We start from the raw sequence: 16,284 nt of genomic DNA, 5'->3' as shown, positions 1-16,284 counted from the left end.
ATCTGCTTTATTCTTCTGTATCTCCCTTATTCTATTGTATCCCTCATTTTTTGCATAGTAGCCTCCATCTGACTATTTCCATTATACAGTGTGAATTCCTGTCCTTCTGTCGTTGGCCAGTATCACAATTTGATGCTAGAGCTGGTCCAGATGTCTTTAACATTTTCTTAGCTTGTAGAAATATCAGCTGTTAAACAGCCCTGATGCACCTCATAAAACTGTTTAAAACACTTTCCTGTAAGAGCTTAGCTGATATTGCAGTCTTTATGTAACCTATTTGGGTGTTCTTTCTCAGTAAGACATAGTGTTGTGGCATTTGGTGGTTCACTTAGAGTAAACCTTTACTCTTCCTACAGTCATTCATCATTCTGTCTCTTCCATGCTTATCACATTTCCATGCTGGAAGGCATTCTTTATGAAACCTTTTTCACAGCTGAGTCAGCCATTTTTGCAGTCACACGTAAGAAAAGGATTCAGATTTGTCCTTTGTGCAGTGTAATGTCTCAGGGAATAACTCACAGTATTTACTCCTGTTTCTCTCTATTACTTGTTGCTTTGGTGTTACACTGAATGGGTCCAGATGACTGCATAGCTGCAGCTGGTGTAATAGCTGTACTCTCCAGAACTCTCAGCTTCTCTTGTTTATACACAGGCTGGAAACATACCTGCTGTTGGGCTCAGCAGAAGTGAGATATGTCAGTATCTCACATAGATATGTCACTTCTACTTGAATTGTTATCCTCATAATACTCTCCATTACATAACTTTTTATCTTGATACATTCCTAATTTTCAGTTCTCAAACATCTCTTTTATGGATGAAGACAAGAGGCCAACAAGTTCTTTTTCTGCTCTTTGGACACTGCATGTCATTTCATTACATAAAACCAGAAATCTTTCTTTTCCCAGTGTTTCTGAACCCTGATGCAGATGGTTGATGTGGCTTTCACCAACCAAGTACTGGAACCATTTAATGTTTTATATCCTAACTGCTGTTTCTGAGAATTCACACTCAAGAGTAGTTTAAACTGTTGTCTTACCTTTCCAACAGCAAGAAAGTATCAAAAACTGTCACATGTACACTGCAAATGGCAATATCGTCCAGAGATAGCAAACGATATTGACTGTGGAGAACAGTCTAGAGATTTTATTTTTTTATTTATTCCAAGATTCTGAAAGAATTATAGAGTAATGTGCTGACAGACAAGGTAGTCTGTCAATGCAGCATTGAAATTATTGATCCTTATTACAGCCATGCAACATGCAATCTGTCTGAAAACATAGTACTATAATTTGTTCCTTTGCTTCTGCATCTGATCATTTTTCTAGCTGAGTGCAACTTCTGTGCACCTGCTGTATTACATAAAAAATATGATGACTCCTTGGTTGACAGCACTTGAGAGAGGCATACCTCACGTCCATGTAGGAAGAACAACAAAGATTTCTATTGTATTAGCTGGAGAGTTTTAGAATTAATGACTGATATTTCTATTGCCTTTGAAATTTTGTCCCAAGATGTACTGAAAAGGATGCTGATGTTTGTAAGTAAGAGCAAATTACTATCCACAAAACAATGAAATAACACAACTATCCTGTAATGTAGGAAATAAATTCTATAAAAAGAATAATTTTTGCATTGACCTTTTTGTTTATAGTAACCTTCTAGCAGTAATAGATACAGAGGTGTTGGCTAGAAATGTCACTTCTCTTCCTACATTTGTCCTTTTAATTATTTAGGCTTAGTGTACCTTCTTGTATGTCATCAGAAAAAAAAAAAAAGAAGAAAAGGTTTATGGCCTCTCACCTCTATTTCTTCTGAGAGCAGGAATCATGAGATTGAACTGACTGACCTATTCAGCTTCCCCGCTTTTATAGCACCGAGGTTTTCTGGCCTATTTATGTGGCTGTGTGGTGAAAGCTGATGTTGCCTGACAGAGTAGCAATAAACTGCTCGTGATGGAGAGGTCAAACCAAGCCCATAATTCTGGGCTGTTTCCAAAATGCAGAAGCAGTTTGTTTTGGCCAGGTTTCATAACTGGTGTCCCGTTACCCAAGGAAAGGGCTCTGGAATTGATTAACTGCAGACAAAGACTTGGTCTGTGTACATATTCATTAAGAAAGAACCGTTCCTCTTATGTTTTTTCTCAGTTGCTTGCTTTCACTTGCTGTGAACATCCAGTTTTGGTGTAAAAATAAAAAATTCTCTGTGCTTTCGTCACAGGTGTATTGCCTTTATGGTGGTGCTTTCTTTTTAGCATCCAAGCGATCTACTTCTCTCCTGTATCTATAACAATAAACACTAAATATATGTCGCTTAAAAAGCTACGTAAGGCTGAGCCATCCTTTTCAGTTGAAGCAGGGGCTACGTAAGGCTGAGCCATCCTTTTCAGTTTAAGCTGTTGATAGGAGGAGGCAACAAGTTGGTAGGGAGTGATAATTTAACATGAACAGAGCAAAATGAGTAACATCTTAAAGCAACCAGGAGGAGGTTTAGTTAGAAAAGGAGCAGAATATTTCAGTAGGCTTAATATTGGGATGGGGCAGTGGCAAAACCAGGATATGACTGTTAGATCACTCTTTGTTTATTTCCCCACCCTCTGCCTTTTTCAATTCCTGTATTATTTGCATATTTAGGAATCTCAGGAAAAGTCTTTTGATACCGAGTAATGGAGTAATTAGCTGGTGCCGTGGAATTGTTTCCTGTAATGCTGGATTGCTGCTCGACTTTGAACTACTTGAGCTCTGTTGAGCCAGAACTCCTAAAACCAGTGTTTTAAAATGAAACTCGTGATTTTTACTCCCTCGGTGCTTGGGTGCCAACTTTGACTTTTTTGAAATGCAGGTGCTCCACACGTTTTGAAAACCACACTGCTTGAAGACATACCAAATTTTATAACAAGAACTTACTTTTATGGTATTTATATTATGTTCAAAGTTAAGCACAATTCACAGTTATTGACACCGTGTTAGGTCAGCATGTTTTCGTTACTGATTTTCCAGCAAAATAATTTGCATGAGTAAAAATAGAAGGCACATTTGCTTTTTAAACTACAGAGCACCCCAGTGCTGGGACCTTGAAGAGAACAGAGAAGTTACATGTACATGAGTGAGCAGATCCTCCCTGTCCTTTCTAAATATTTCTGTTCACTTCTTGCTTTGCTTCTTGAGAGTGCTGGCAGAAGGATGTTCTTCTAAGTTATTTGCACATGACAAGTAGTCTGGCATCCTGGAGAGGTACTCTCTTTGTTCATAGTCCTGCTCAAGGACTTGTATTTGCACTTCTGACTTAGCAACAGTATGTTTTTAATAATGTGTAAGCTTTAATGTTTTCTGGCTTGTAACACAGTTACTTGGGAGCAGGAAGAATACAAGCGGGATTAATTCTGTGTGAATGCAAAGTCTTGGTGCGATAACAAAAGATGGACTTTTAATTGGAGACTGACTCATTTGTCATATATTTGAAAGGGCATGGGAAGAAATGGTGATTGAAGTAGCACAGCAGACCCTTACTTATTAGCCAAAAGGAAGAGAAAAGATCTTATCCAGCAAGGCTGCAAAGGATTGCATTGCATTTTAGTTACTGATGGGAAGTGATTTTTCTTAAACTGAAATTTCAAACAAAGGGTGGAGATGGGCTTGAAGGTTACTCGACTGTGACGGTTGGTCATGCAATGTGACTAATAAATATTCTGTAAATATTTACACCAGCTTAATCTTGTCTTAAACTCCAGTATCCTGAAACTAATTGTTTTTTTAAAAAAACAAATGCGAGTAAATTTTTCACTACCACCCTTGTGGGTCATGCATGTTGACCATTCCCATATCTATGCATACATGTGCCTATGTGCATACATATGTAATTTTTTTAATTATTATTATTTGCAGAAACCATGATCTCCTTGTTATATTTTTATTTTGCATTACTTAGAAGCAGATCAGTTAATCAGCAGACTGTAAATTGGTGTTAGGCTTTTGACTATCTCCCTCCCAAACCATTTTAAATTCCCTCTTGCTCCATGGAATTTTATTGTGAGGCATGGACACTGTCCCCCTGAAAGGCTGCTTAGAAGAAGTGAGAAACCAAACAGCCAAGAATCACAAACCAACATAATTTTAAGTTTTTACTTACACTCTGATGTGTGAGAACTGGTTATAGTTTTTAGGGAAAGCCATTGCTGCATTTTTGCCTTCTCTAAATGGATTCTTTTTGGAATTACAGAGCTTGTTTCTAGGAAAAATATTTTGACAGTTTCTCTCAGTGCTTAACTCCATCAATCTCAATTTCTGCTTTCAGCTATTTCATAACTTTCTACTGTGCATAGCATTCCTGTTCCATCCCCCACTTTTGTGTTTTCAATTTCAGATATTTGTAGGCTTATTATGCCCTCACAACCGAACGTTTCTCATGCTCTTAATTATCGTTGTTCAGATAATTTTATTTTTTTTTTAACTGGCTAAATTTTGCTTTCGTCTCACTTATTACAATAGTACTGCTAACATTTGCTTAACTAAGAATTTCAGGAGACAGGGCTATCACTCACAGTTAATTCACAGAAAAACAAAAAACCATAAATGTGTTACAGTCTTGAACTGAAATTTTCAACTTCTTATAAATCAAATGAGTCTTCAGCAATGTAGAGGAAGTGTGACTGTATTGACCATGCTTCGGAGTGTATTCTGAGCTCTAGGAATAATAACCAGTGAAAGGCATCTCTTGTCTTAACCTGAATTTAGAAATTGTGTAAAATGTTCCAGTTGCATGGATTTTCCTTGGAAATGATACTAAATACCAACCTTATATTATATTTATAATGAAAAATCTAATCTAGTTTCATCACAGAATGAAAATTTGTTAGTTACTGTTGAGACACAATGTTGTCCATTTATCTCTGGCAAGTATTATCCCAAGTACCTAGAGAACCTGATATGATTAAGGAAAATTGTGAATTATTCTCCCATCCATAAAAAGGCTTCAGAGCTGGCATAAAAATTACATAAATCACAGCTTTAGCCTCAGATTTTTAAGCAAGATAGCACATAAGCACGTCGTCTTCAGTGGAATTAAAGCATATGCTGCAGGTTCTATCCTACCTGAATGCAGACAGCTTTTTGAATGGGAGATTAATTGGTCACATCATTCATTCAGATTTTAAACAAAGCAAATAATCTAATCCAACTGGAATATTCCACCCCAATCCTCAGCTTCAGCTTCTGTTGCTCACCACCCTGCTAAATGACTGAGGTTTCTGGAGTAATTCCCTGATTGATGGCAGTGCATGAAATCTGCTTGAGAGATACAGATAACACTTGGCTACAGTGTCTCTGGTTTCTTCATAGAAGCTCATGCTTCAATCTTCTAAATTGTGAGTGCTGTAATTAATCATCCAAGATGCTTGGGACAGACACGACAAAGAAGGGCTAATATACCTGTTGTTTGTTTGATGCAATACACTAATTTGTCATAAAAGGCAAGCTAGAATAATTTTTCTTTTTTTATGAGACTGCAGACAGGAGATGCAAAACTAACCAGTCTTTTTATAGTGATAGAAAAGTAAATGTTTTTTTATGTTACATCTTGTTAGAAGACAGATATATACAGATGCTTAGTGTTGCAAAAATGGCATTTGTAATAGGTTTGCTTTTTTTTTTCCTTTTGCATATCTTTTTCATTACGCTTTGGTAATTTTTATTTGACCAGAGTTTATTTTGGGATGCTTCCCATTTGATGGATGTCTGCTTTCCTCCCAAGTTGAGTTATATTTTGTCACACATGGCACTTCACTCCTTCAGTCAGAATGCTTCAGTGTGAATGTCTGGTTAGGTTTTGGACTTTTTTTTTTTTTTTTTTAGGTTCTAAAACAAAGCCATTGTGTTTTCCGTCAGGCACAAGTTGGTGTTGAGAACTCCTGTTTTTCCATCAAACAGTTAACATGTAGCTTTGCCAGATTCCCTGATTGATGGCAGTGCATGAAATCTATTTGAGAGATATGGATAACACTTAGCCATTGTATTTTCCGTCAGGCACAAAACTTTTTTTTTTTTTTTTTTAGGTTCTAAAACAAAGCCATTGTGTTTTCCGTCAGGCACAAGTTGGTGTTGAGAACTCCTGTTTTTCCATCAAACAGTTAACACATAACTTTGCCAAAATGGTGGGCTGCACAAAGTTTGACAACAGAATTGACAAATAAGACACTTGGTCGATCCAAAAATCCCATTGTCCACCCACTGCATGAAGTATTTCTGATGCACTGCAAGTACTTACATTTAAGAGTCAATAGTCTGATTTGCAAAGACGTTTAATGAACATGCCTTACAATGACTAGGCTTCAGTTATACTCCTGGCTTTGCATTGGTTAAAGTTCTGTTATGCTTCTGCTAAACAGCTTGCTGTATTTTACATATAAAAGTAGGGATAAAATTAATGATTAAAATGTCTTTGCTAGTTTTTCTTAATAAATTTCTGAAATTTTTTTTTTAATGGGAAAATTTTGAAAACTATGTGCCTTTTAATGGGGGAGAGAGAGATGAGACAGAGGTATAAATGGGTATATGTATAGGTAGAGATGGTATGTGTATATTTAGCAATGTCATAGCTAGGTTAATTGGCTTTACTCATTTTCACAATTGCATTTCTTGGTTTTTTTTAATTTAAATCCCTGATCAGAGATCGACATCGAGCGCTGTGTTCGAGAGTCCATCAACCTATTTCGCTGGACCCCGAAGAGCGCTACGTACAGGCAGTACGCGCAGCCGCCGCGCCCAGCCAGCGACAGCAACGGCACAAGGAGTTCCATGTCCTGCTTTTCAGCAGACTATCAGGAAGCTCCTCGAAGTGACCTAGTAAGTGATTCAGGAATTGGTGGGGGGGGAAGTTTTATTCAGATTGCATGTTTCTCCTGCCCCAGATGTTTTTTTTTTTTCTTTAAATTTTGGATGGGAAGAAAATACCAACCAGATCTCAGTTACTGCCATTTATGTTGTCACTTCCAAGCACAGGGGTTTGACACATTCATGAGAAGTTCTGATTTGCTTGTCAGCTGGAGCACAGTGTTAGAGCCTATGCCATATTATTAATTTTGATGAACAATCCAATGTAGTGAATAAAAATTAACTGAAAGGTTGGGGTTTGGTTTTTTTTTTTTTTTTAAACCTTACTGCTTTGAACTTCAGCTTCTTTGAAGTACATGCCAATAAAATTATTTCTTCTTGTGCCGGGTTTCTGCCTCTCCCAGCTCGTGCTCCTTTGGTTCTGTGGTGTTTGTTACCACAACAGACCAATGTCCGTGACTCAACAGAATAACTACAAAGAGTCTTTATCGTAGGAGAAAAATAGTATAAAGAACAGTTTGACAGTGAGAAATAGGTAAGGGGAAAGTGATGCAGGAAGCTCTGACTGTTTTTTCTATCTTGGCATATCAGGTTAGTAGTATGGCTCAAGTTGTTTTGAGAGGTGTAGTATGTGAGTTATGCCTGTGTTTGTCTTGGCAAAGAATAACTAGTGCCTAAGAGTATACCTATATTAAATAGATACTCAGCTTAGTAAAAATATTTCACCTTTCTCTCTCCAGTAAAATCTGGTCGTTTCTCTTGTCAAATACGTCATCTGAAGAATGGTGATGTGAAGTTCTTCCTTTCCTTCCTCTCAACAGTATATATCTAGTCAGTTTCTTAAAAATTAAACAGTTTTGGTTTGTTTTCTTCTCCTTCTACATTCTCCTACAATAAGAATTCATTCATGAGTGCATTATAATAATAGGTGAAGGATATAAAGAGCTGCCATATCTATTTGGTCAATTGCATTAAGTTTCATTCTTTCTGTCTGTTGTTCCTAGCTACTAAGAAGCTGAGTGCATTGTCACTCAAGTGTATCTTACTTTTGAAGTAGTCCTTAAACCTGAGTTTGATACTCAGTTATTTTCTTGTTTTCTGCTTTAGTTTTGATTTTATTTCTATTGCTATATTTTCTGGAAGCCTTAGCCACAAATCCAGGAGTGCAAGTGCTAGACAGGCAAATGCAGAGCAGAAGGAAACTCCAAAGAGCTTACAGGATTTAAGAAATAATAGGTGGATGTAGAAGGCAATTGAGAAGAAAAATGAAATGACGAGATAATACTGGTTGTTGTCATACAGGAATTGTAGCCAACACTGCTGCTGCTGTGCTGTTCTAGGGATATGTGGAGAGACTTTCTGAAGCAGCTAAGGGCTGCACGTTCATAGAATAATTCAGATAGGACCTTAGGAAGTCATCTGGTACAAATTCCTGCAGAAAACAGGCCCAACACTGAATTCAGTTGTGGTTGCCCAGGGCTTTGTTCCATCAGCTCATCAAAACTTCCAAGGAAAGAGATTATGCAGTCTCTCTTGGCAACCTGACAGTGCTAACAGTGAAAATGTTTTTGCGTATGTGCTAGCTTTTTTTAGTGTTGTGATGACAAGAGAGTAAAAAGACAAGCTTCTCAGTCCTACAGATGTGCTTGTGCCTTTCTGTGTCCAAGCAAGAGTGAAGGGACTGGGAAATAGCAAAGAGGGAGACAGGAGAAAGCACCAGTAGTGCACTGAACTGGTAAATAGAACAAAGATTTATATTTGTAGCAGAGATAACAAGCCATTATTTTGGGTCAAGCAAAGTTTCTTTCGTGTTCTTCCTTTTCCTGACAAAATTTTTGGGTGTTTTTTCCTGAAAGTAATTTTATTTTCATACCAGAAGTTTTGTTTGTTTATAATGCCAGTAACTAGGCTCATCCATTCCGCAATTTCCAAGAAATTAAGCTAATGTTTTTGGTATTTTATAGAGAAGAAAAATAAATACCATAACCTCTATTGTCTTCTCTTTCATTTCTCCTTGTTTCTACTTAGCAGCAAAGTACTTTTCATTTACTGCAGCGTAACTGATGGTTTCACTTCTTTTGAAGGTCAAGTGTATTGGATCACTTGAGTACTGCTGTAGGGTGGGGGATTTTTTTTAGCTCATCATAATGAGCAGCATTATGTGATTTATGCAGAAACACATGAACATATTCAGGCTTTTTCTGTCACAAAGAGGAAACTAATTTCATGGAACCTGAATTTCAAGGAAGCTAATTCATATGTTAAGTTATAGTCTACAAATGTGTTTGCTCTCGTATGTTGTATTTTTGTGTGTCAGGTTTTGAGACAGATATACACAAGCCAAGTATGGTTTGGGCCCTTCACCATAGGAAAGACATTGAGATTCTGGGGTGAGTCCAGAGAAGGGCAACAAAGCTGGTGAGGGATCTGCAGGACAAGTCTTGTGAGGAGCAACTGAGGGAGCTGGGATTGTTCAACCTGGAGAAAAGGAGGCTGAAGGGTAGACCTTATCACTCTCTCCAACTCCCTGAAAGGAGGTTGTAGAGAGTTGAGGGTCAGTCTCTTCTCCCAAGTAACAAGAGGAAATGGCCTCAAGTTGTGCCAGGGGAGGTTTAGATTGGGCATTGGGAAAAACTTCTTCACTGAAGGGGTTGTCAAGCATTGGAACAGGCTGCCCAGGGAAGTGGTGGAATCCCCATCCCTAGAGGTATTTAAAAGACCAGTAGATGTGGTGCTTAGGGACATGGTTTAGTGATGGTTTTGTCAGTGTTAGGTTGATAGTTGGACTTGATAATCTGAAAGGTCCCTTCCAACCTAGACAATTCTATGATTCTGTGTCATGGTTCTGGCAGTAGCCTGACAGATTTGGAAAATCTGGTGTAACGTAAGCAACTAATAAGCTGACTCTCACTTCTGAGTGACCAGTTTACAATTCTGGATATTCATCTTTGACAAATGAATGATGATGCTTCTCAGGGGGTTGAGCAACATTTGCTAAAAGAATTTGAAATTATTAGTGAAGTACACTATTTATACCTAAAGGCAGTGTGTGGTTTTTATGAAGTGTTTTGTGTTTTAATTTACCCCTAATCCTGGAGCTATCTATCTTTTCTTCAGACATGTACTCTGCTGGTGTTTGCTGCCACGGGGAAGCTTTTTTCTACTTGAAAGCAGTGGAGTCTGGGTTCAATCTTTAGTGCACACAGTAGCCTTTAATAGGTTTTCTAAAACACAGTTTTGTCTTTGCTGGTCAGTCTAGCTCTTAAAAAGTTACTTTGCTGTTTCCCCCCTACTTAGTTGGTCACTATTTGCACAAGCACTTTGCACTACGTTTGTGTCTCCAGTTTTATATTTGTGGGTTACCCCTCTATTGGAGGGTGGGGAGGGTAGGAAACAATTCCTTTGTAAACAAAGCTGTGTGTTTGCTTCTGAAGGTAATTTATGACTTCTTGAAACATTAAGTGTTTAGTGTATTTAATCCTAAACACCAGCTGTCTCCTACTCCTATATTTGTATTTTCCTTCTAAGCTGCTTCAGTTTGTTTCTTAAGTGCTTTTTATTGGCTACTCAAATATTTGTGTGTATCTGCATGTTGTGGTGCTTCAGTTAATAATAACATGAGTAGTATTTGCCCCTGTGTGAGGGCTTTTCTCCCTAAATCTTCAGCCAGTAAAACAAACTGTTTTGACTTTATCACTAGTGTTGCTTAGTTTTCATTTTAGCGGCATCTATTTGCAACTTCATAAACAAGCTTGGGTGCTCTCTTCCCTCCTGGACTTTTGTGTTGCTTAATCTTTTAGTCTTTCAGCCAGTAAGCATATTTCTACTGAGATAAAATCTCAAGCAGGAAATAGCTTCAGAGAGAATGAATGTACATCTTAAGCGTTTTTGCATGTTTATTTTGAGAAAGATAAAATGTCAAAAATAGAATTAAAAAAACTTTAAATTCACTACTGAATTTTAATAGCAGTTTACTCAAATTTGTGTGTAACTTGTTTCTGAACAGTACACTGATTTATTTTTTTTTCTTCCTGAAACTGACCTTCTTTTCCTGGAAACTCCCGAAGTGTTTTAATTGAATGTCCAGGAGTAACAGATACAAATAACACTTGTCATGTAACAGTTTTCTGCATTGCCTGCATCTCCTTTATTATAGACGTGGTAGGTGTACACTCTCGCCAGCTACCTGTATGCTTCTAAATAATAGCAGAATTCTGCAGTTTCTTTATCTTCGCATGTTTATTTTGAGAAAGATAAAATGTCAAAAATAGAATTAAAAAAAAAAAACAACTTTAAATTCACTACTGAATTTTAATAGCAGTTTACTCAAATTTGTGTGTAACTTGTTTCTGAACAGTACACTGATTTATTTTTTTTTTTAAATTCACTACTGAATTTTAATAGCAGTCTACTCAAATTTGTGTGTAACTTCTTTCTGAACAGTACACTGGTTTATTTTTTTTCTTACTCTTCCTGAAACTGACCTTCTTTTCCTGGAAACTCCCGAAGTGTTTTAATTGAATGTCCAGGAGTAACAGATACAAATAACACTTGTCATGTAACAGTTTTCTGCATTGCAGGTGTACTCTCTCACCAGCTACCTGTACGCTTCTAAATAATAGCAGAATTATGCAGTTTCTTTATCTTTTCATTTTAGCGGCATCTATTTGCAACTTCATAAACAAGCTTGGGTGCTCTCTTCCCTCCTGGACTTTTGTGTTGCTTAATCTTTTAGTCTTTCAGCCAGTAAGCATATTTCTACTGAGATAAAATCTCAAGCAGGAAATAGCTTCAGAGAGAATGAATGTACATCTTAAGTGTTTTTGCATGTTTATTTTGAGAAAGATAAAATGTCAAAAATAGAATTAAAAAAACTTTAAATTCACTACTGAATTTTAATAGCAGTTTACTCAAATTTGTGTGTAACTTGTTTCTGAACAGTACACTGATTTATTTTTTTTTCTTCCTGAAACTGACCTTCTTTTCCTGGAAACTCCCGAAGTGTTTTAATTGAATGTCCAGGAGTAACAGATACAAATAACACTTGTCATGTAACAGTTTTCTGCATTGCCTGCATCTCCTTTATTATAGACGTGGTAGGTGTACACTCTCGCCAGCTACCTGTATGCTTCTAAATAATAGCAGAATTCTGCAGTTTCTTTATCTTCATGAATGGTGTTGCTGCTCAGGTGTTGCAGGTGGACTTAAGAAATCCCAGTGCTGATGCAATTGTGCCTTCAGCGTGGTCTTCTGCTGCCCATCCTCTTCTCAAGGGTGAGAGTTCTTGATGAATGTCGGGGAATGAAAGCATTCAACTGGAGAAGAGTCTACCAGATTATTATTGATCCTTGCATTGATTTAAATGCCACCAGTCCAGTTCCGTTTTTAATGAAGTAGGAGAAATACTTAAGCAGAAAGGTAACTTAATGGCTTGATGAAACAGTACAAACATGAAAACCATTTGTTTTTATCAAAAATATTATCAGCAAAGTTTCCTGGTGGTGACTTTGCAGCTAATCAAGGATAGTTTGTGTGACAGACTTCTTACAGATGGGAATTCAGGCCTATTTGCAATAAATACACCAGTACTCAGGCACACTTGGGATGTGTTTGTCCATATAAAATGTATTGGCTAGGTTGTCGGGGAATGAAAGCATTCAACTGGAGAAGAGTCTACCAGATTATTATTGATCCTTGCATTGATTTAAATGCCACCAGTCCAGTTCCGTTTTTAATGAAGTAGGAGAAATACTTAAGCAGAAAGGTAACTTAATGGCTTGATGAAACAGTACAAACATGAAAACCATTTGTTTTTATCAAAAATATTATCAGCAAAGTTTCCTGGTGGTGACTTTTCTTTGCAGATAATCAAGGATAACTTGTGTGATAGACTTCTTAGAGATGGGAATTCAGGCCTATTTGCAATAAATACACCAGTACTCAGGCACACTTAGGATATATTTGTCCATATAAAATGTATTGGCTAGGCTTATATTAAGCTGTTGAATAGCTACTGTGTAAACTCCATCTATTCTTCTAAAAGAAGTGTGATGATTAATGTATACCAACATTTCTGTTTCAGCCAGTGGTGCAATGCCTGTGCTGTTCCTAACAGCTGTTATGTATATTCTGCCTCAAGGGTCTTCCGACTACCTTGACCCATTTCGGGTTTCTTTTGTGTACTCTTTTTGTGGGGAACTTGGTTTTGTTTTCTTCTTTCATTGTTCTACTACTCAACAGAAAGCTGTTCCTCAAATTTGTCTTCAGTTCGCTTTGCAATAAATACACCAGTACTCAGGCACACTTAGGATATATTTGTCCATATAAAATGTATTGGCTAGGCTTATATTAAGCTGTTGAATAGCTACTGTGTAAACTCCATCTATTCTTCTAAAAGAAGTGTGATGATTAATGTATACCAACATTTCTGTTTCAGCCAGTGGTGCAATGCCTGTGCTGTTCCTAACAGCTGTTATGTATATTCTGCCTCAAGGGTCTTCCGACTACCTTGACCCATTTCGGGTTTCTTTTGTGTACTCTTTTTGTGGGGAACTTGGTTTTGTTTTCTTCTTTCATTGTTCTACTACTCAACAGAAAGCTGTTCCTCAAATTTGTCTTCAGTTCGCGTTGTGCAAAGCATTAACTGATCAAGATCTGAGTTAGTGTTTCTAATTAACTTTGCGCGCGTCCTTGACGCTTCTGGTTTTCTGGCTGTAGCTGCCAACAGTTTGAGTGAGAAGTTGGAGTTTATTTGTAATTTTTGAGATGAGCTGGTTAAAATACACATTTTATGTCGCTCTCCTGTGAGTGAATAAACAATTCACTGTTTAATTAGACATAATAAGCTCATCACGCTCTGGCAAATATTTTTAGGGATTGTTGAAAGCTTCAAAACTTTCTCTGGTGTTTGTTAGCTTTTCAAAGTTTTATATTAAGCTGTTGAATAGCTACTGTGTAAACTCCATCTATTCTTCTAAAAGAAGTGTGATGATTAATGTATACCAACATTTCTGTTTCAGCCAGTGGTGCAATGCCTGTGCTGTTCCTAACAGCTGTTATGTATATTCTGCCTCAAGGGTCTTCCGACTACCTTGACCCATTTCGGGTTTCTTTTGTGTACTCTTTTTGTGGGGAACTTGGTTTTGTTTTCTTCTTTCATTGTTCTACTACTCAACAGAAAGCTGTTCCTCAAATTTGTCTTCAGTTCGCGTTGTGCAAAGCATTAACTGATCAAGATCTGAGTTAGTGTTTCTAATTAACTTTGCGCGCGTCCTTGACGCTTCTGGTTTTCTGGCTGTAGCTGCCAACAGTTTGAGTGAGAAGTTGGAGTTTATTTGTAATTTTTGAGATGAGCTGGTTAAAATACACATTTTATGTCGCTCTCCTGTGAGTGAATAAACAATTCACTGTTTAATTAGACATAATAAGCTCATCACGCTCTGGCAAATATTTTTAGGGATTGTTGAAAGCTTCAAAACTTTCTTCTTTCATTGTTCTACTACTCAACAGAAAGCTGTTCCTCAAATTTGTCTTTGTGTTGTGCAAAGCATTAACTGATCAAGATCTGAGTTAGTGTTTCTAATTAACTTTGCGCGCGTCCTTGACGCTTCTGGTTTTCTGGCTGTAGCTGCCAACAGTTTGAGTGAGAAGTTGGAGTTTATTTGTAATTTTTGAGATGAGCTGGTTAAAATACACATTTTATGTCGCTCTCCTGTGAGTGAATAAACAATTCACTGTTTAATTAGACATAATAAGCTCATCACGCTCTGGCAAATATTTTTAGGGATTGTTGAAAGCTTCAAAACTTTCTCTGGTGTTTGTTAGCTTTTCAAAGCTTTTTTTGTTAACTCATAAGCCAGGCAGCTAGCAACCAAACTGGGGAGTGTAAGGAAACCTCTACTTTCAGTGCTTTGGTTCTGCAGATTAAATAAGATGAAGGAAGCCTTTTTTAGCACTTGCTTTACTCTGCTTGGTTTTAAAAATGTATTAAAATTAAATGTAATAAAATTAAAAAATGTATTTTATTACGTTTTAGGACTTTTTCTGGTAGAAGATAAGGCATTAAATCAATTACCAGAGTAGATAAAACAAGGAATATATTGGTTTAGGAAATAACTGATGTTAAATGTTAATTTAAGAGTCTCTAATGAATGTTGTGGTTGGGTTTTAAGTTGTAATATAAATAGCAATTATTTTAATTGAATGTAAACTCATTGGAACAAATGTGCTGTGTTTTTTCTTAGTTGAGGCAGAATTAAAGGAATATGTTTATAAGAATATAAATATTATTTAGATGAGACTCTAATAGTTTGTTAGACACTCACTTAGATTATATTTAAGGATTGTAAACATATTTTATTCTGAGTCTCCCTGGGACATGTTTGTCTCCTATGAATGTGAATGGGGCCGTCGGAGCAGCCGGAGCACGCTCTGCTGCAGCCTTAGGCTCAGGTTCTGGATTCACTGATTGTCCATCTAGTCCTTCCTCACAAGCCTTTGCAATTATACCCACTTTGAAGTTGAAAGCTGGATGTATTTGACCTTTTTGACCCCCCACAATTGGGATTCCATCACTGATTAACAAGTGTGCTGAGGGAGAGGGAGTAGTTATACCTGTAAAATTAATTAAAAAAAAAAAAATCGCTACTTCTCTCTCTGCATCTTGTGGGAATATGGTTTTTTAGTTTGGTTGTTGTTTTTTTTTTTCTTTTGGAAATTGTTTAAAATCAGGTTCTGGTTGATAGCTTTTGATCAGTTAAACATTAGGAGTTTCGTTTTCCTCTTTCTTTCAGTTTTGCCATACTGCTGGGGAAGAGAAATCTACTTTAAAAAATCATAAGCAGTAGCCACTCTATGACAGAATAAGGAATATGGCAGCTGTTGTCACCACCCTTTAAGGTGTGGAAGTTATTGACAAATGAGCTGTTTACAAGATAAAGGAAGGATAAGGCCTATAATAAAGTAGTAAATAGAACGGAACAGTACAGTCCAGTTTGCTACAGCTGTTAAATAGTTCAAATTTGAGCCCACTGTTTTTCCCTTCTATGCCTAATCTTAGCTGCTGTGGGGTGTACCCTGTGAAAAGACACATCTGAAATGCCTGTGGTAGCACTGGTGATGTAGTCTGAGGTCAGTCCTTGCCAAAGTAAATTACTGGAATATTGAAATGAAAAATGAAAGCAAGCCAGGATTTCCCAAGTCTCTGTGACCAGTGTGACATCTGCCCAGCTGTACTCAATGCTCAGCTGCAGCTGGCAACCTGAATCTGAGCTCTGCCAAGTCCCACTATGGTTTTTTTACCTGTGCTTTTTTCATCTTCATTGATTGATGCCAGTTTTCCTCACTGATTATTAGTGAGTAAATTAGTGATTATTAGTGATACTTGAGCTGGTGTGGTTCCGTTCTTGAAAACTTGGTGTTGTGCTTCTTTCCATAAGTACAGCTGCAGCAAAGCCTT

The 16,284-nt window shown here is 37.2% G+C and overlaps 1 protein-coding gene across 1 annotated transcript in view; it reads left to right on the top strand.

The window, feature by feature from the left end:
• The window catches only part of TBCK (TBC1 domain containing kinase), a 103,137-nt gene that overhangs the window by 67,252 nt on the left and 19,601 nt on the right, over nucleotides 1–16,284 (top strand). Inside the window, exon 25 of the mRNA XM_014940423.1 lies at nucleotides 6,664–6,839. Within this exon, the coding sequence (XP_014795909.1) occupies nucleotides 6,664–6,839 (176 nt within the window). The remainder of the gene's footprint in view (nucleotides 1–6,663; nucleotides 6,840–16,284) is intronic.

The sequence above is a fragment of the Calidris pugnax genome, unplaced genomic scaffold (assembly GCF_001431845.1).
Source record: "Calidris pugnax isolate Ruff unplaced genomic scaffold, ASM143184v1 scaffold34, whole genome shotgun sequence".
Taxonomy (NCBI): Eukaryota; Metazoa; Chordata; class Aves; order Charadriiformes; family Scolopacidae; genus Calidris; species Calidris pugnax.
This window is presented reverse-complemented; position numbering and strand designations above follow the sequence as displayed.